Here is a 19,565-nt window from a genome sequence, read left to right on the forward strand (position 1 = left end):
ACTTATTACACTTTTACCTACAGTACTGTCCCACATTGAGCTTTGTTGGGACTTAACCTAGCTTCCAGATTTGGGCCTGCTAAATCTTTATTTACTGCGCCATCTGCTAGCAAGATGCCATATGTTTGATGCAGTATTTGCTAGACTGGTTGATACATATGTGGACTGAAGCCAAAACCTTTTAATTTGAAAACAGCGAGTGGAAATCAGTCAGTCTGTCTATCTAAGCAGGGGGGTTCTATATTGAGGTGGAGGAAATGGTAGTAAATACATCGTCACATTTTTTTTAGTTATGGTGAAGTTTGTGGTAGTTTGAATGCCTGAGTCTGTTCATCAGTCCTGCACAGACTCCTCAGGTTCATGTAGCCACGGAAGGCAAAAGCTTTAAATGCTGTCTTAAATAAAGTGACACCTACAGTCAGAGGAAGGTAAATGGTTTTTAGTTGCGGTATTGTCAGTCAACTCCTACCATTTTAGTCCTAAGTATTCATTTAGTAATGTTTAGTGGACTGTATGTGAAGACTCCAGCCTTTAGTGTTTTGCAGATCATCCCCCATCAAAATCGGATGAGATGTGATATGTGCACTGCATGGTCAAAGTTGAAAGTTTCAGCAGTCGTCTTCATCACACAACCCCTATCTAATGTGCACACACAAATACACATGCATAAATATACACATGGAGAGATGAGACCAGTGATATGTGGTGGTGGTGTGTCCATTTATTACACAACACAAAGCACCTACAATAATCCACTCCCTGTTGCGTCAGACAGTGGAAATTCTCACTTTTTTCACAGTGATTTTATGTGGACATGTTTAGACAAGGACATCAAACTGTTTTATCTAAATGAAAAAAAAAAAAGCCTACACACAGAGATTCACAGCCAACATCACACACAAAAATAAAGCAGTGTCAACAAACAACGGTAAATTGAGTAAAAAATAGAATTTAATCATTTTAAATAGTCTTTCAAAATACAAACATTGATTTGAACTTCTAAATAATATAACGTTTAGTTGCTATTCTTTTTATAACTGGCAATGTTAAATGTACACTGTGGCTATACAAGGAAATGTGTGAGGTTTGGTAATTTATTGTATTGCTCATTTATATTAATGCGCACATATTTAATAAAACTACAAATAGCTGTATAATTTTAACAGTGACACTGCAAATGGCCTTGCCTTCACCCTAACAAACTGTACCTAAAACATATTTGTGTGCTAATGAAAAAGTCACTATGAAGAGACAACAGCTCTGACCCAAGCATCTTACATTTGTTCACTTAAGAATTCTGATTACTTTTTTTTTTTTTTTTACAAATTAGGTTAGTAAACAAATCAGAGACCAAAAAACTTTTATATGACAGCTGTAACCTATGTCCTATGAATCATCACAGGTGAATCAGAGAGTCTGAGATTTGAGTCTGCGTTACAAGTTGTACTGTCTTTAAATTTGAATGACCTCCAATGTTTTCGAGCTGCAGTTATTCTTGTGAAACCATACCAACCACAGGCCTGCACTCCCCAACCCCCAACGTGTGAGACACTTTGTATCATGCTGCATCTTAGAAAGCATGATTAATGAGCCAAGAACGCGTTAAAGTTACGAAAACAAATGAAGAAATGATCTCAGGTTTGCACAACTGCAAGACATTCAATAGACCCAATATTTAAACGGACAAATCAAAAGATCAACAATTACATTTGCCTCCACAGTTATTTGGCCATCTGGCTCACTCTGCCTCCTGAGGTAGCCCTCTGTAGCCTCACCGTGCTGCTAAATCTATAGAGTCATGTAAATTGATCCCTAGAATGACATTCAGCTCCAGATAAACACACCACTGCTAACATAACAAACAAACAAAAAAAAATTTAGTATTCATTAAGATTCATTTCAATACCAAACCTACAACAGTGTCACAATGTGAATAAAATACCCTTGAACCCTAGAAAGGAAAATGTATGAAAAAGCAAGTTTCAAGTCTTTACAAATTTCAGAACACCGTAAGCTGCACAAATATAATTGTAATGGGGAATTTGTATCACATTTGCTGGCTTTATTATCTTCCACTATAAATTGCATGTTTCTTTTTATTTAAATTGAACTGTACATGGCTAAAAGATCAATGGCCCTTTGTTCAATTAATATTTCATCTACAGATCTGATTCTGACATCAGATACTGTTGCTTTGCATTGCATGTGAAGCTTCCTACAATGACCATTTATATTCTAAGTATACTAACCTGCTGAACAATGAGAAGGACTTTCAGGAAGTTGTCACACAAGGTTTCAACATCGAAAGAAAGATGTTGTTGCATATGTTGCATTCCTTGTTGTCATGAGCCACTTTCAAGTTAAAGTTCAACAGATGCACGTACACAATGGAGGGGTCTCACATCGCACAAGCTCTTTTATGCAATGTTCTTCAATACTGCAGAAAATGCAGCAAAATCACCTGTCAACCATATAGGTTAGTATTAGGCATTATACAGCCCCCAAGTCCAATAGGTTAGACCATTATTTCTGGACAGCACAGCTGCTGAAGTCGAAAATAGTGGTTAGATGTAGGGGAGGAAAGTATAAAAAAGCAGATGAGGCATATGCATTTCTTTTCTAACCACTGTTGTTCCGACACTGGCTTTAATGACAAAGAGTTGTGTTCTTCCCTGATCTCAGTGTAGCTCACTGGTTTAGACTGCACAGGAATGCACACATTTGCTTGTAAGGAAGCCAGGTTTTTGTATGCCAATAGGATTTACATACAACACTGAATATATCATCTTCCAAGCAGAGCATTTTATTATGTGCTTCTCCTGGACTACACACTGCACAACCTTTTATAAAGAATCCTGCACCTGCCATGTACACTAGTGGTTCCCAACTCCACTATTTGACCCCAAAAGTGCTGGTGGGTTTCACTCTTACCAGACAGTTAAATCCACTCGTGGCATCCCCGACAACACTTGGGGTCCTGAGAGCAGAGAACTACTGATATACAAGCACAACCTGATGTCTCACCATTTTATCTACAATTTATGTGACAGACAATAATCGAGTTATATTGCTTTTAACATATTGCAAGTAATTCCTATGAATTTGCCTACACTGACACACTAAACTATGGTAAATAAACGCACTCGATGTGCATGTGAATCTGACCCTATACTGGACCCTCAAGCCTTTTGCCAGATATATAATTATGGCTTTCATGAGTTGATGTTGCTTTATTTTTAAAAAGTTCAAAAGCCACATGATTGCAGTCTGTTGTTGGGTACCTAAACTTTGTTCTTCTGTGGTTATGCAAGTGCAGATTGATGCTGTGATGGAACACGCCATGAAAATAGTTGAAACTGAGAAGTTTTCTGGCATTCACATTTTCACTCTTTGATCTCAGAGCCTTTTACTGAAGTTTGGCAGTTACATCTTACCGTAAATAACCACTTCCCAAGTAGGAACATGAATACAAGGTTTTTCTTTTTTCATATTCTTTTCTTCATGTAGCCTAAGGAAAAGGGACCATTGTCCTCATTATTAATTCTCTGATAAAATCTTTCATTTCTCATTCACTCTTGCAGACTAGGTCTCTGTCTTGTTTTTTCTCCATTCCCTTTAACTTCTGCAGCTTCCCGCTTTAGGGAGAGTCCATCATGGCTTCCAGCATCTCCAGGAAGAGTTTGTGCATGGGTACGCCGCCACGGGTCTTGATGCTGTAGAAGGTGGTAAGAGCACGGCCAGCAGTCTGCCTGAGGAGAGGCAATGTTAAAAGGAGACGTCCTGCTCGCTGGGGGTCGTCTGGGCGCCGCTGACATTCCAGCTCCAGTAGGGCCTGGTGAAGGAGGTCCCGCAGCTTCTGCACCGCCTCCATGTCCTCGATGTAAACAGAGTCTGGCAGAACAGCAAGGAGCACATAGTAAGGTAAAGTGTAGAGTGTTAAAATTTTCTCAGCCTTTGCCACAGAAAGATAGCCTGTGATGCCCAATAATTTATTACCAATATAAACTAATGACAGTATTGTTTACAAAGCAAACAGCGAATCTGTGGTACAAGCTAAACATGCTACATTATCTGCTGTTGACAGTAATATTACATGAATAAATTAAAGTCTACATAAAGTTAACAACTGGTAAACTTTCCATTTGTACTCTACACTGCCTGTTTCTGTAGCTGAAGATCTACCTGCCAGTGACTAGAATACCTTTACAAATGTCAGTATTCTTTTTGTTTATTCTGCAGTAGCATTCACTGCACCTAACAACAGCAATACGACATGATTAAATATTAAGACCATTATCCTGTTATCATGGGCCTTTGACTGCTGTTGTGCACATAATCCCATCACAACCAATAGGACTGATTATTTTGATTAACCAGCTACTTACAAATGGAATTTTTACCTACGTAATAACAAACTGGGAACTGAGTGTAGTTTTTGTCAAACATAATGAGTATTCCACTAAAACATTTGTTAACTGAGCTGGTAATAAGCTTACTATTATATCATAAAAATGCGATCACTTGAAGCACTCTAAATTTCAGGCGAGATGGGGTGACTCCACTGTGAAAAGCTGCCATGTGTTCAGTTATACCACCAGAGAACACTTTAGATTAGTTTTAGTTAGAGCTAATCATGGCAAGAGATATGAAAATCTAAAACATACAATGTACCACTGTTAATGCATTAATTACACAAGCATCAAGTACCTGAGTTAGTGAGTGCGATGGCTTTTAGCATGACAAATTCCTCCCGGTCCACATTTAGTGCACGGAAACGACGAGCAAGTTGACTAATTGCTGCATTTAGCTCTGTCAGTCCAGCAACACGTGACATTTCCTCATCAAGGACAAAATCCTCTGCGAACACCACTTCATCCTCGCAGCCAAGCGAGCGGTACGCTACACCCAGCACCAGCACCTCCAGCCACACTGACTGCAACACGGACATCTGGTCTGCTAGGGACAGTGACAGGAAGCCTGCAGGGGAATAAACACCCAGAGAGGGAGACATTTAAATGTAAAGGAGTAATGCCAAGCTGGCAACAGGCCCCATGTCTTTACAGTAGCCAAATAATGGGCTACATACTGTAGGCAGCTGGTGACCCAACTCTAGCTTGTAATCCAGTGAAGCACTGCATCAGTTCACCTGCACTCAGTCAGCAGAAGCTCCTCTTCTAACACACCAATGCACAACAATAATTAACTTAATTTATTCTGACTGTACATTTTGATCCAGACATTTTGTTTTACGTACTCACTTTCTTGTACCTATCAATTAGGCTGTTCACCCATCACAACCGGGCTGACATTTATAATGGTCAGTATTCTCATACAGTGAAATGCAAAAGTGATGGCTGACGTGAAACATGACACAGCAAGTATCTTCCTGGTCAGTGCGATTGGATCACTGCATCTCTTCCACTGCTGCCATAATGTAACTGGCTCCACATCCCCCATGTTATCCTCTCTGCATCTCTTACCAGGAATGTGTTTGGCCCAGCCAATGATGACGACCAGCTCACGGTCAGCAAGGTCACAAAGGGTAGTGAGTGTGCGCTGGGCCGTGTCAGGCTGCAGAGGGTCAGGCATGGCAAACAACTTTTCTGGCTCTGCCACTAGCAGGTGGGATACAATGATGTTGGAGGAACCTGGGTCACAAAATAGACACAAAATTGATTAACACAATGAGCAAAAAAATGTAAAATTTTGCTTTAAACAACATGCTCCTTTGGTTCTGGTGTTACCTGTACTATATGCTGCACATTTCCATTCCCCTATCTCAAACATCACCAACTGATTTAATATTAACAGACATATATTCTATACAAATGACCGTCTTTACTTAGGTCATATTGATTTGTGCAAATTAGCACAGCTGTAATAATTCACTTTGTACTGACTGACAATGTATGGAATCACACTGAATGATTTGGGCACTAGAGGGCGTCGTTTTGTAACTCCAATAAGTTTGAAGCATTTTATGTGCTGCTTATATGATCTGGGCATCTTACACTTTTTGAGGAAGCAATCTGAATGCCTAAACTATTAAAGAAAAAAGTGCGAGATATCGCATTTACGAGAACAGGGCGGGATGAACGGACAAAAAAAACGAACACTTCTGGTAATGGCTATCACTGGTGCAGATGCATAAAAAGTATAACCAGCCCAATATCATATACAATTCATGGCTGCACCTTTACAGTGTAAAACAGATATATGTGATACCCACAGTCTTTTACTTCTGGCTGGTAGGTGATGTGACAGTTAAACAGAAAATCATCTGTGTTACTGAGTACTGCTTTTCATCTCATTTGCACAAATTGATTTTCTTTAGTATTGAACATGTGGCCTGTTGTAGAACAAAAACTCATGACAAGACAAGAATATAAATCCCACCTTTTTCACTCTCCTTTGTCAGTGGTAGAGGGGCACTCTGGTATGTTGCATTTTCCACTTCTGGGCGTCTTTTGTACTTCTGCCGACCACCTCTAACCCTGTCGAGACGAACTCCTACATTATGAAAAACCAGAACATTTTTAAGTTTTTTGCAGGAAAAACACAAACTAAATATACAGTATATTTAAAATATTAGCACAAAGACCCTTCACATATAAATAAAACAGGCTGGCTACAGAGTTTCCCCACACCATGAACACTCACCCTCTTTCAGCATGCCTACTTTGAGGCACTTGGTGAAGCGGCATGCCTGACAAGCCTTTCTGCGCCGCTTGGTGATCTCACACTCATTCGATGCTGGACAGCTATATTCAATGTTACCTTTATTGTAGAACAGAAAACATTACAGTTCAGAAGATGAACACTTACTGAGATACACATATCAGTAAGTATTTGATTTGAATTGAAAAAAAATAAAATAAAAAACACCTTCTTCAATATCTTAAATCTTTAAAATTTTATAAACATATAATCTACTCACATAAGCTAACCTGCCCTCCAACTTTATCCAACATAAATACAGTGCAATAACTGTTCATGCTTTTGTTTAACAGACCACTACAAACCAGTTAGGATGGCTGTAGTGACAGTGCACTGAGGCAAGTTAAAGAATAACACCATTAGTAGATGATGTGGGTCCTTAGTGACTCTTCCATTCCTCAGCCATTTTATAATACAGCTTAATAGTTTTAATTAGTTTAACTAAATGTGCTCTTATATTTGAAAATTATACAAAAGGTTTTATGAACAAATACTTGAATACTTGTCATAAAAATACAAAAAGAATTCACCAGATCATTTTCTATAATATTATGTGCCAGTTAGTTTCTAAGAAGGTGGGCGATAAAACAGCGGCCAGGTCAGACAAAACACTATTCCAAACATAAAACCTATCAACATTGTAGAAGGTGTCAGAGGAAAACAGCAACTGTAAACTGCTGTCCTGCTACACAAACACTAAAGAGTTCACCGTAACACAAACCTTGGATGGTTCTCTTGAAGAATGCTTTGCAGGCCTCACATGACGCCACGCCATAGTGGTAACCGGAGGCCACATCTCCACATACTAAACACAGTCTCTTGGGCAGCGTGCTCAGGGCATACTTGCATCGCCCTGCCCCGTTTCCAGTGGAACCTTCCTCTGCCCCGTCACCCGCCTCGTCTTTGAAGTGGCAACGCAGAGCTGGTGTGTAGAGTGGCGGGGAGTAACGTTTAGCACCGTCTCCTCTGGTTCCCCCACCTCCACTCTGAGAAGAGTCTGAGGAGGCACCACCGGGACTGGTTCGACCTCCCCCACCTCCCTCTGGACTGCTTGGTTCTGCCTTTATGTAGACATCTGACCGCCGCTCCCTGGAAGACATGATATCTAAAGGGGACAAAAAAAAGAACAACAAAGAAAGGTCAAAATAAGTAAAGACATGCAAGCTTTCACCTCACACTTCAGTCTTTTAAACTACCTCCATGCCACTAAGAAGACCAAAATCAGACCTTTGTGGGCAACAGGACTGTACCACTGCCTAAAACAGTCTCCAAGCCTTTACACCAATCAATACTGATCTTAACTGTCTTCACCTACAGCTTTAAATTGTCCATGTGGGATGGTTTGAGTGTAAACACGGGAATCGGAAGGAAACAGGCAGCCAAAAAGCAGAACGGATGCAGGCAAAAAGTCTAAAGCAGGACGGAAGACCTGAAGGATAAATGCTGCCTTAATCCAAAGTTACCTGTTCGTTTAGATCAACTTCTAAGGTCAAGTAAACCAAATACAGTTACTATGAAGCAAGCAAGATGTGTTTACTTTACAGATTAGGGATTGAATTATATGATTTATTCAGGGATGAGACTGATTATTAGTAACCAAGAAGACCAATTAACTGATATGGAACTGATAGACATTTGCAGTAAAAACTGAAAATTTTAGGGTGAAAATTTGGAATAAGTCCAATTTACTCAAGTACTATAGAATTACTGTATGTAAGCACTTCTGCTTAGTATTTCTATTTACGGCTTATTTATACTTACATTATCCACAACATTTTAGAGACAAAGATTGTACTTTCTATTCCACTATATTTATGCGTTGACTTTCGTTACTTATTGCTTCGCAGAGTCATAATGTTCATTATAGGTTATAGGCTATTACTTGTGACGTGTAACCAACTAGATAGTGTTGTTGGCAGAATACCGAGTGAAACCACAGAGTGGTGACTACACAGAGAGGGTGCTGCAACAGAGCCAAAGTAGCACGTTTTTGAATTAATTTATTTTATCAGTAATCAGAGAGAACAAGCACCAATACCGATGATCAAAAGGATGCTGACTATTGGCTCTGATAATCACCCAGGCCAATAATCGATCAATCTGTAATTAAAATCATGGTAAATTTTCTCTGCTGGGAGCATGGACGATGTAAAAGACCTACATTTTGCTTTATCAGCATGCTAACATCACAATGGGCCTGCTTGTTCCTTCTCTTTAGTAGCTCTCAGTCCTGTGTTGTTTGTGCTATTTTTTCCTCAGTTAGGATTTTAAGCCATCAAAAACACCTTACATTCACCAGACCAGAACTTTCACACCAAAAATGAAACTATACTTTCCTCAAATCATCACCACAGTGTGAAGCCTTTGTGACTGTGACATTTATAGATATTAAAATAGCCAAGGTGACTGGATGAAGGTCACTGTGCTCATGAACAGTGACCGCTCTTCCCTAGTCAGACACATAACTCACGTTCAAGTATGGCACTAAGTGTACTGCGGCAGCATGATTGCCCGGCAAAGACTGTGTAGTTCTCAATTTCATTACAGGAACAAGCATGGCTAATTCTTCATGCTAGTGAGAAAATGAAATGTATGTTCCTGAATCTAAATATAGGCACACAAAGGCTTTTGAGTGCAAAATTATAGTTAATATGTATATTGTACCCATAACTTCTTACATGATAAAAAAAAACTATCAGCGGTACATTTTCAGCACTGCAAGGGACAGAATAATGACCGTAATTTATCATTAAATCTGTTATTAAACTATTAAAATGTCCTCCTCTATTTTACTAAGAGTAACAACACCAAACAAAATATTCCTCTAAATCATACAAGATACTTAACACACATTCACTGTTGCCCACTGTTTAAGATGGTTATCCAAGGTCAAGCTAGCCACAAATATGAAAATCAAACTGCCACAAGTTAAGACAGTACAATAGAAATACACTTAATTAAATTGCAAAGATTCAGAATGCTGCATGTATACTGTGGAAGAAATACAACTCCTTATGTCAAAAACAATCATGACAATTAAAAGAAGAGATTTCATTTTTTAAGTGAGTGTACAGTTATGACCTTTTAAAAATTTACTGCCATTGCCAATAGTCAGAGCACTTCATCTCAATCATGCATTGCATCCATCACAAATAATTAGGCTAGTCTGATTTCTTTGATGTATAATGTAATAATATCAAATGGGTATTTGTGTCAGGAAGTTTCTTGCCTTAACAACTTAACAAGCCAATGGGTGAGCACTTGCGTGATTTGTGACATAAGTGACCACTGATCTACCTGCAAAAATTATGGAAATAATACATTTAGAAGTGTGTACCAAGAATATACCACTCCATTACGTACACCCATAAAAGGAGACCCAGTCAATACACCATACATACCATATAGCCAACAAAGACAAATTGTTCATGTTTCACTACACTCCCTGTAATTGACTTCTTGGGCCAAAATTTACATTCTGTTACATTGACTATACATACATTAATGCAGTGCCTTACTTGAGTGATGTTACAGTTTAATAGATCAGTATACAGCCTCAGTCCAGTTAGGAGCTGAAAGTGACCTGTGATAATTGCCAACGATTATTTCCCTCATTTATCAGTTGCAACCAGTATATTTACAAAGTGTTGCAATATTTAAAATACACTGCCTATGGTTAGTTCAACACTCCAATCCCTCACCCTGCCCACAATGACAACAGTACATGCAGCTGTATGTTCTGTGCACCCTGGAGTGAGTAACTGGCCTAAAAATAAATGATTAATTGTCTGTTTTGATTAATTGTCTGTTTTATTTGAAACATTCACTAGAGTCAAATGAAGGTAAACACTTGCATGTCTATACACATTATCTAACAACTTGACAAAAGAAAATATTAGTCAACTATCTGTGTTTATGGCATGTAATCAATGAGAGCTCAGTTCTGACCTGTGTTGTATGCTGTTTGTCTATGTCTGTCTTCAGGAAATATGCCATATATTATTCATTTATACACACATATAATAAATGAACTCTACTGATAACTCCAGATAAATGAAAAGTTGACCTGAATGTGACCAAAGATATTCAATATCAGGCGTATAAACTGGGTATTAATGCTTTGATGAAGACTGAGTCATTTCCTGGATGCCAACTTCCCAAAACAAAATCTCACAGAATACATGTATTTGCAAACAATACAAAATGAAATACAGGGTACACTTGTAGATGTTGTGCAATACTTTTGCCTGATAGGTTCAAGACACTAAGGAAGGGACTTAATGCTTACTGCAAAACACTCACTGCAATCCAAGTATGCCTTTTATTATAATTAGTGCTACAGCAGATAATGCACTTCTATAGTAGCTGGCAGTCCATACTTTCTTTGGAGTTTGCCCCCTCTGGACTTGATAGTAGCACTATTTGGCAAGCACAAGGGGGTCACAGCAAACCTAGCCTGTTTAAAGTTTAGCTTACTTGCACTGAGTTTACAAGCTCAGTGAATGGATCAGCCAATAATATCAGGACTAGTACATGAGCCCAGATAACCAAATATATGATTCTATTTCGCTCATACTTTAAGCACACCAACAAGTATGGCTTTACCATGTGCACCGCTGGCCAGTTCCACATCTGCTTTGGCAAATGAGGAACACCGGTACCTTTAACGAAAATATGAAAAAGCAAGTGATAGTAGCTAAATCGTTACTATCAGTTTGATTAAATCAGATTTAACATTGTGTAAACCGGATAAAGTGGGCTAAAGTTCTTTGTTATCCATGTAACTCGCCACAGAAACGTGTCGTGTGTACAGTAAACTAACACACGAGCATGTTTTGAGTAGCGTTAGCATTAGCTTCAACAACAGTAGACACATTATAAGTGTAGGTTAGCTACCATTAGCTAAGTAAGCTAACAGTTGCTAGCGTTAATCCTGAGTGACCAGCTCTCTGCTCCTGAGGCCGAGGTTTATTTTTGTCGCTCTAACCCGGACTAGGCCGCATCTTACCTGATAACGGTGACTGGTATAGCACGTTAAGTCTCTACACGGTGTAATATCATGACCCACGTTTGACAGAAAATCGGTTTCCAGACTGCCAGACTGCCAGCTGCCTGCTAGCTCGTGTCGGCTAAGTGTGTGTTGAGATGGGCCGGGCTACTATGGGCTTTCTCTCGCCGCAGGTAGATGATTATGGATGGATATACTGGGGCGAAAACGCATTAGTTCAAAGAGCACCCTAGATACACTTTTTATCATTGTTGAACTGCTTAATTTCAGTAGACGTTTACACAGGCTTGAATGTGACAAACTAACATTACAGTTTAGTGTTTAGGGAAAAAATCTGAAATGATAAGATTGAGGAACATCACAAAAGGTCGCTGTTAGTAGGTGACAGTGGAGAAATATGTTCAGTCCTGATTATAAAACTGATATAAGCTTATAATAAGCTGACAGGCATGATCATAAATGAACTTACTGCAAGTCTCTTAGTCATGAATCAAAAGTATAGACTCATGGATGATGATCTACAAACTGACTGACATTTAACTGGTGAGTGGTATTAATTCAGTCAGCGTTCATTTGTTTTGCGCTGCACATTCGTAAATTTCAGGCATCTATCTTCACTTTGCAAATTTTGATTCTGTTCAACAGAAATTTTTCCACCCCCAGGCTGCATACAGCATCTCAAAGACTGATACCTTGGTTGCTTCTTTCTCCTCTCACAATGATTTATACCACTTCATCAGAGAGCCATCCTCTCTGCCCTCCAATCTTGTCTCTTATTTATCCTTTTTAGGCTTACATGGCAATCACAGCCCATCCTTTCAACATGTCCTATGAGATTTGATTGTAACAGAATGATGCACACAAAGCTATCACTGGCCACTTTTCATATTTTGGATATGAAATGAGAAGCCAACACCTTCAGAATAGTTCTCTGCTGTTTTGATGCATTTCTCCTTCCACATCCCACTTTTGTCTGTGAGAATTTTCTGAGAAGACGTTAACATTGCCAGCTGAATGTCCATCACAGCCTTACAAGAATGAACTGAGGCAGAGGAGACTACAAAATAAAATTAATAGACATAATCCTACTGGAATACAACATAATATTTCATGAGCATAAAAAGTGATGTGAAAACAGATTACCTCTTTGCTGAGCTGGAGTTTGAAACCTTTACGTCTGTGACTCCCGGTGGAAGCTCAACGAAGTGCTATTGCTTTCGAATAAAGTGTGCAGTTCTCAGAAAACCTGCGAAGCAAGCAAAGGTTTTTGAGTGCCGTCACAGAATTTACAGCCAGGCCATTTTTCATGTTCCCACCTGCCACTAGTAACTTTAATGGTCACAGACCTGGTTTTACATGTTTGGTCATTATAAAGGATCTTAACAATAACAGCAATGCCAGTTTTCAGATGTACCAGATATATGTTGGCAATAGTTTTGTTTCCTCTGTGGGGAGTTCACCTGTATAAGCGTAAAACTGACTTGTCCTTCCTAAGATACATATTCCACTGTATCTACCCAGATTTCTGCATGCAGCTCGTACCCTCCCCTTTACGCTGCGTGACACACTCCAAAGGTCACAGTCGCAGGAATGCTTGAAGGACAGAACAAGTAAAGCCAACACCTTGTCTCTCACTCAGACAGAGTCCTGAGCTGAAGTTTGGTGATAACTTTCTGTAAATAATTAAAGAGACCACTTTTAATGAATATTAAAAAATAAAGCATTACATACAATATAATTTCAGTTACTCGTTACTCTTGAAAGTATAAATATGACTCTGGCTTTGCACAAAAAGTAGACAACATTAAATGCCAAATTACAGCAAAGATTTTTTTTTTTTTCAAACAACAATCAACTTGGGCAACAAGGCGGGAATACGTGGAAATAAACTGATGCTTTTTTCACATTATTTGGAACAGATCAGAACAAAAAGTTAAACGTGACATTTCAAAAAAAGATGATTAGTTCGAATTTAACATGTAGATCTGGATTTCAAACATCGAAGACAATTAAACAAACTATTAACTGTCATGAACTCAAGTGATTCTTTGTGCTAAATGCTATTTCTGAACATGTTTTTCCTTTTATTTATTTTTTTACTCTATAAATCTAGAGAGACCAATGACAGCAAATAAACGAGTCTTACTTTTGTCTTTAATGTTTTTAAAGGGGTCTTGTCATAGTGTTGTCAGGTTCTTTGACGCTGATAGTGCACTACACACACAACTCAGTTTGAGGCTTTTAAATGTGGCGCACCGTGGAGAAGGCGAGAACAGCACCCAGGGGTGACCTTGCTTACTGATCTCGGACCGGTGAAAGGTTAATTGCCATAGTGGATTATGCCTTAAGATCAGTGACCTCAATCCTGATCTAGCAGGCTCGGGGTCTTGCATAGTTCAATGTGTTAAGGCAGAAAGAAGAATAACTCGGGGGGGTTACAACACACACACTTATGTATAAGCTAAAGTGTGTACAGTTGAAGAAGTGCGGGGTGTTATTTGCTCTTGCAGGACTCGTCTGTAAACTGAGGGGCGCACGCTGTGAGCCATTATCCGCCGCATCGTATTCACCCCATTACTCAAGTGACCATGCATCACATCTATGAAGACGTTTTCCGTGAGGGGTTATCGGCGATTAGAGCCGCTGCACAGAGTGTCACAGCATTTATTAACGTGCGAATTTGTCAGGGTGGAGTCCGTGAGAAATCTCGTACTTCAAGCACAAAGTAGGCGACTAAATGTTTATTCGGCAGCTCGTGCCCCCTACTCCCACTAACGTGGCCACGCGAACTTAGCTCTGCCAGGCGAATCGTGCATGCACATCAGGCTACCGTCAAGACAGCTGACATCTCCGAAAATAGACTATAAAAAAGATTAATAATTGCCTAAACCCATCATATAGTCTATCTCTGCAGTGTCGGATACAGGCAGCTACTTACCGTGAAATGTAAAAACATCACAGGGTTGTCTTTTTGAATTTATTATTTTTTTTTATCTTAAGTCAGACAAGTCTTTGCGGCTGGCAAGTCCACTGTCGGTTTAACGACGCTGTCCGAGCCTCGCTGGGTTTCTCACATCGTATTACAGTGTTACCGTATAACAAGGTGTGATAACAACAACGGGCAGCACACTGTCAAATCCTCCAGCTCGGTTCCGAACGCTGCTGTTATAAATTCTCGTCTTTGGCTGCCACAGCCGAGGTTGTAGTTGGACATCAGCGTCAAGACTTCAACAACAAACACCTAATGCCCGGTTCAGAAAAGTTTCACAATAAAACTTAATCGACTTACGAAAAACTTTAACTTTGCTCAGCCCAAAGGGCGGCCTTAAACCAACTGGTGTCCAACTTGGGAGAGCCATCCTCTGCTACCTAAACAAGCAACATTCTGCTCAAATAGATTTAACTGTTAATATTACCAAAATATTCAGAAATCACGGTTTTATTTTCATACGCTGACACTAAGTGACTTCCGGTTTCCGCTTAGATTTTTCTCGCTGGCTTACCGTGGGTCAGTGACGTACGTCTATCCCGTGTCTTTCTCTCCTCCCTCTGTCCAAATTGCGTCCGCTGTGTCTCCGTTACGTCCGTACGCACCTTCCACCAGCGTCATCAGTATTACAATAAGGGCCTGCAACTCGTGAAAAAAATATGACCCAAAGTGCATTAATCCTGGTGTGGTCCAGGTATATTTATTTTTACATGCTGCTTAAACGGTGATTGCAGTTCGTCTGTCTTCATGTTGTGGCACTTGACAAAATCTGGAGATGCCTTCGCAAGCAGCACGACTTCTCTCTGAAACAGAAATATCATGAAATTCCCAGAGGGACTTAGACTCTAGTTTGAATGTGAGTTTCATTCGTCTTAATGTAAATTTTGTGCTCATGTAGTGGTTTTGTTGTGGTATATAAATAAATAATAAAAAAAATATATAATAGAAATTAGTATTGGAAAGGCTATTGAGGGGATATTCTTATGTGGAGCTTCAGGGGACTGCTGAAGTAAGAATGAAAAAATAGGCTGCATGTCCCTTTCAGCAAACCTCTATGGAAAATGTAGTCATGCTGTCGGTCTTGTGACACTGACCTGGCTCCCTCCACCACTACACTATCTGGACAGGAGCCAAGGAAGAGGAGATCACATCAATGGGATAAGAAAGGGAAATAATCAGGGAATAGTGGTTTGGAAAAAAAACAAAAGCAGTAGCCTGCAATACAGTTCGCCAGATGCGTTATCAACGAAACGATACCATCAGAGAGCTCTTGTGTGTGGTATTTATGTTTCGCGCAGCCGATAACAACAATAAAAACCCTTTTTTTCTCTGTCGAACTTTGTAGCCTGCTGCATCTCGAAATAGGCTGCCCCTGTGCTCTCAACATGCCTACTAACAGCTGGCAGAGAGAGGAGAGAAGTTGCCACAGAAGATTTGACGACCCTGTTCGGCAATTTGACAACAACAGACAGAATAAAACAGTAGGCTGGATAAAAAGAAACTGTGCAGCCCACGGTGCACTTTGGATAAGCGAGTATTTCCCCAGAGACTCCAGCAGTATCTGGCTATAATTATAGACCAGTAAACGTTAGTTTGGTCTGTTTAAACCAATAAGCGTTAAAACCACTTGATTTCCCCTCGCTGTGTCAGAAGCGCAGGGCAGCAGTGTGTGTGTGTGTGTGTGTGCGTCTTCATATGGTCACATGTGCGCAGGGGGCTCGGGGCTCGGGACAGGGTTTTCGTGGTGCGCGCATGAGAGGAAAAACTGACGGCAGTGTCACTGCGACCTTGAAGCAAGGTCATTCAGTCTCTGCTGCAGACACTGCAATTCCGCGGGGCTGCATCATACTGGTGCAGAGTCTGCATTATCATCCCGTTAGAGGCGGAACCGGCCATGCTGTATCCATTAGATTCCCTCAAAAGCCGTCAAATTGGATATGTTACAAGCAGTTTATGTTTTGAGATGTACTGTAATATTAGTGCAGCTGACTAACGCATGACAGTGTGCAGTCGCTGGTGATATGTGTTACAGCAATGAGGAGTTGTGGGGTAGAAACACACCGCGAATGCCAGCTGGGGTCCCCGGGGTGCTTCTTACAGCCGGTCGTGACCTCAGACAGGTGTCAGCTAATAGGCTACATGACTACTAAGGAACCATTCAGGCTGTGTTACACAAATAGCATTGGGCACTGCATCAGTGAGTCATAGATAACACAACCAAGGGAGCACACTCTCCACCTATTCTATTATCACCCTGATCAGTATAAAAGCATTATGAGCAGCCTGTGGTAGACTGAATGCACAGCGGGTTTCAGGATTTAACTGAAAAACATCAAGGTTTCAGTTTGTTTTGGTTTACACAAGCTGATGTCTTTACCATATTATTTATGACTGATATTTGTAACAAAAGCTCAGTGTCTTTGTTGCTACATTCATACATGCCCTTATATGTTTAGAGAGAAAATCACTCCTAAACATTGTGCTATGTTATAATGGTGCAAGAGTAAGCTCAGTATCTACAAACATGGACAGTTATTAAGTTGGAGATCGGCTCATCATTATTTGACAGTTTCATCAGGTTGCACTTGAGGGAGTGTCAGCTCCCTGACATGACTAACCCTGAGGTTTTGTTGAAGATGTCTCATCCAACTGACGTTTGTGAATTATAAAATGTTCAAATTACAGAGCAGCTCCAGGATTTGTCTCAGTGACAGGATCATGGCAGACTGTCTGTGTAGTTCAGCTGAAAAAAAAATACGAACTGTACGAACCTGGAATGTGCTAAATGTGCAGAAATAGCATACTTGGATTTTACTTTAGGGTGGATTTTCCCCTTTAACTCCTGGTTAGCAGTGTAGCCTACATGAGCACAATGAACCAAATAGTGCCTGCTGTTTGCCCTCTAGTTGCAGCCTGGGGAACTGCAGCAATGCTAGTGATGACGTTATAGCTGCTGAGTGTGTGTCCTCCAGTAAAAGGTCACCCACTGCCACAGCACATCATCACTGCCTGCTGACTTCCTGATTGCAATGCCAGAAGACTGCTTCTTTTTGTTTTACATATCATGCAATAAAGTGTCATATTTCTAAAGTGTAGCTGAAAATTTACCTGCTCTCAGTCCCTTTAAAGCATTTTGCTTATTCACTACAAAAACATGGCAGCAGGACAATGAAAGGAAGACTGCAGTTTCTCTCATTTCAACTTTTTCAGATAGGCGCTAACAAAAAAAATGTTGTCAGTTTCAGTCAAAGACCTTGGATGTGTCAACATACGCTGATGTCTTTGAGCTGAAAGGAAACATGTTAGTGTTTGCCATCTGCATCCGTTTTCATCCATTTACTGAAAGAGGAAGAGGAATAGTCAGTAACAACATTAAATTACATGCAGGCTATCAGATATTAAGCTACATCAACTTTTTGTTCAAAACGATTGCAGACGACAAAGAACTGCAGCCACGGTGTCCTGCACCATATTTGCCCTTGGTGCCATTTTCAAATAGAAATACCAAGGTAGAGTTTCCATTGGAGTATCACTTACATGGATCAACTGAGGAGCCACAGCACATGCTACAAGCGCCATATTGGCAAGCTGAAGGGCATTTATACTGTAAGTCCCACAATACAGTCCTGTATGTACAATATTCAGATCCCGCAGCACATGTCTGACCTGTCTTCACCAACCTTAACTGGTGATCATTAAAGCAACGTGAACGTTTTCACCCCACCATAAAGTTATAAGAGTATCTTCCTTCTCTGTACACAGTATTAAACAGCTGTACTTAGTTTTGTGCTACTAGCCGACCAGCTGTTAGGCCCACATTACCCCTGCCCTTGTACACTTCTATTGGCTTTTTTTTGTAAAATTCTAACTAAATTACAAAATCCTGTTGATTACACAATGCACTGCATGACATTGTCCCCATTTACACTTCTGACCTCATTCCTCATTCCTATTCTTGACCACAACAATCCTCAAATCTCAAGTCTTTTATCCATCGCCTGCTCCAACTGCAAAACAAATGTTTTTTGTTTGTTTGTTTGTTTTGCTTTTTTGAGCACTCCACAACTATCCCAGTATTTGTTGCCTATTCTAACATGTTTGTAATATGTTGCTGGAATTAACTTCAGAATAAGCATATATTTACAAAAATTCATGGAGTTGATGGTAAAACATTAAATGTAGTGTATCTGTGTTGTTTTACTACATTCTGTTTGATGTTCTGATGATGATGCAACTTACCACCTTTTGTGCAGTACATTTTTGAGAGATATTTGACTTGGGTAATTAAATATGAAACCATATTTCAGTCCATATATTACACTTACTGTAGAAGTGCACTGTATACTGGACACTGTGTGTGACACATTTTGATACCAAATTCAGGTTTTTAGTAGAGTAATGTTTGTTTTTGCTCTCTTGAGACACATTTAAAACCTTCATTGAGATTCAGCTCTTCATAATTCACTTTAGAAATGATGACCTACTTTTTCATATACGGAAATTGATGATGTTCATTGTTAATACACCAGGACTAGTGATGATAAAAATATGTTTGCTCAGCAGCTTGGCTAATTATCATATTTCCCAAAGAAGCTCCGAGGTGGAACAGCATCTCGTAATAGTATGTTCACCATGTTTGTAAGACAGAGTGCTGCTTTCATTTAAAAATCTTTATTACATATATGCAGTACAGTAGAATGAATGCATTTGTCCATCAAAATGCAAATATTTTGGTTGTGCACAGTATTTTAAAAAAAGTTTTGTTACCTACCATTAAACATACAAGAGCCTGTTTAGTACCCGTTTAACTGTTGGCAGGATTCAAGAGGAAATGTGTCAGACCAAAGCAAC

At 39.8% G+C, this 19,565-nt stretch overlaps 1 protein-coding gene across 3 annotated transcripts; it reads right to left on the minus strand.

Annotated features, from left to right (window-relative positions):
• Positions 1 to 701: 701 nt before the first annotated feature.
• On the minus strand, positions 702 to 14,931 carry esrra (estrogen-related receptor alpha). Of its 3 annotated transcripts, XM_046411701.1 has the most exons (9): positions 14,664 to 14,931; positions 13,186 to 13,398; positions 12,869 to 12,971; positions 7,439 to 7,822; positions 6,661 to 6,777; positions 6,397 to 6,510; positions 5,481 to 5,648; positions 4,708 to 4,977; positions 702 to 3,891 (listed from the first exon to the last, which is right to left on the minus strand). In XM_046411701.1, exons 4-9 carry the CDS (start codon positions 7,815 to 7,817, stop codon positions 3,638 to 3,640), a joined length of 1,302 nt encoding a protein of 433 aa, XP_046267657.1. In that variant the 5' UTR covers positions 7,818 to 7,822; positions 12,869 to 12,971; positions 13,186 to 13,398; positions 14,664 to 14,931; the 3' UTR covers positions 702 to 3,637. The 3 variants fall into 3 exon arrangements, with proteins under 3 accessions (XP_046267657.1, XP_046267656.1, XP_046267655.1); XM_046411700.1 differs by lacking the exon at positions 13,186 to 13,398; XM_046411699.1 differs by lacking the exons at positions 12,869 to 12,971; positions 13,186 to 13,398; positions 14,664 to 14,931 and adding an exon at positions 11,726 to 12,820.
• Between the last annotated feature and the right edge of the window lie 4,634 nt (positions 14,932 to 19,565).

Source organism: Scatophagus argus, chromosome 14, assembly GCF_020382885.2.
Source record: "Scatophagus argus isolate fScaArg1 chromosome 14, fScaArg1.pri, whole genome shotgun sequence".
NCBI classification, from domain to species: domain Eukaryota; kingdom Metazoa; phylum Chordata; class Actinopteri; family Scatophagidae; genus Scatophagus; species Scatophagus argus.

Coding starts and splice junctions, on each gene's coding strand:
- esrra (XM_046411700.1), bottom strand. CDS start 7,817: ATGTCTTCCAGGGAGCGGCGGTCAGATGTCTACATAAAGGCAGAACCA. Junction 6,778..7,438: donor CTTCAAGAGAACCATCCAAG/GTTTGTGTTACG, acceptor TCTACAATAAAG/GTAACATTGAATATAGCTGT. Junction 3,892..4,707: donor CATCGCACTCACTAACTCAG/GTACTTGATGCT, acceptor CTGTTCTGCCAG/ACTCTGTTTACATCGAGGAC.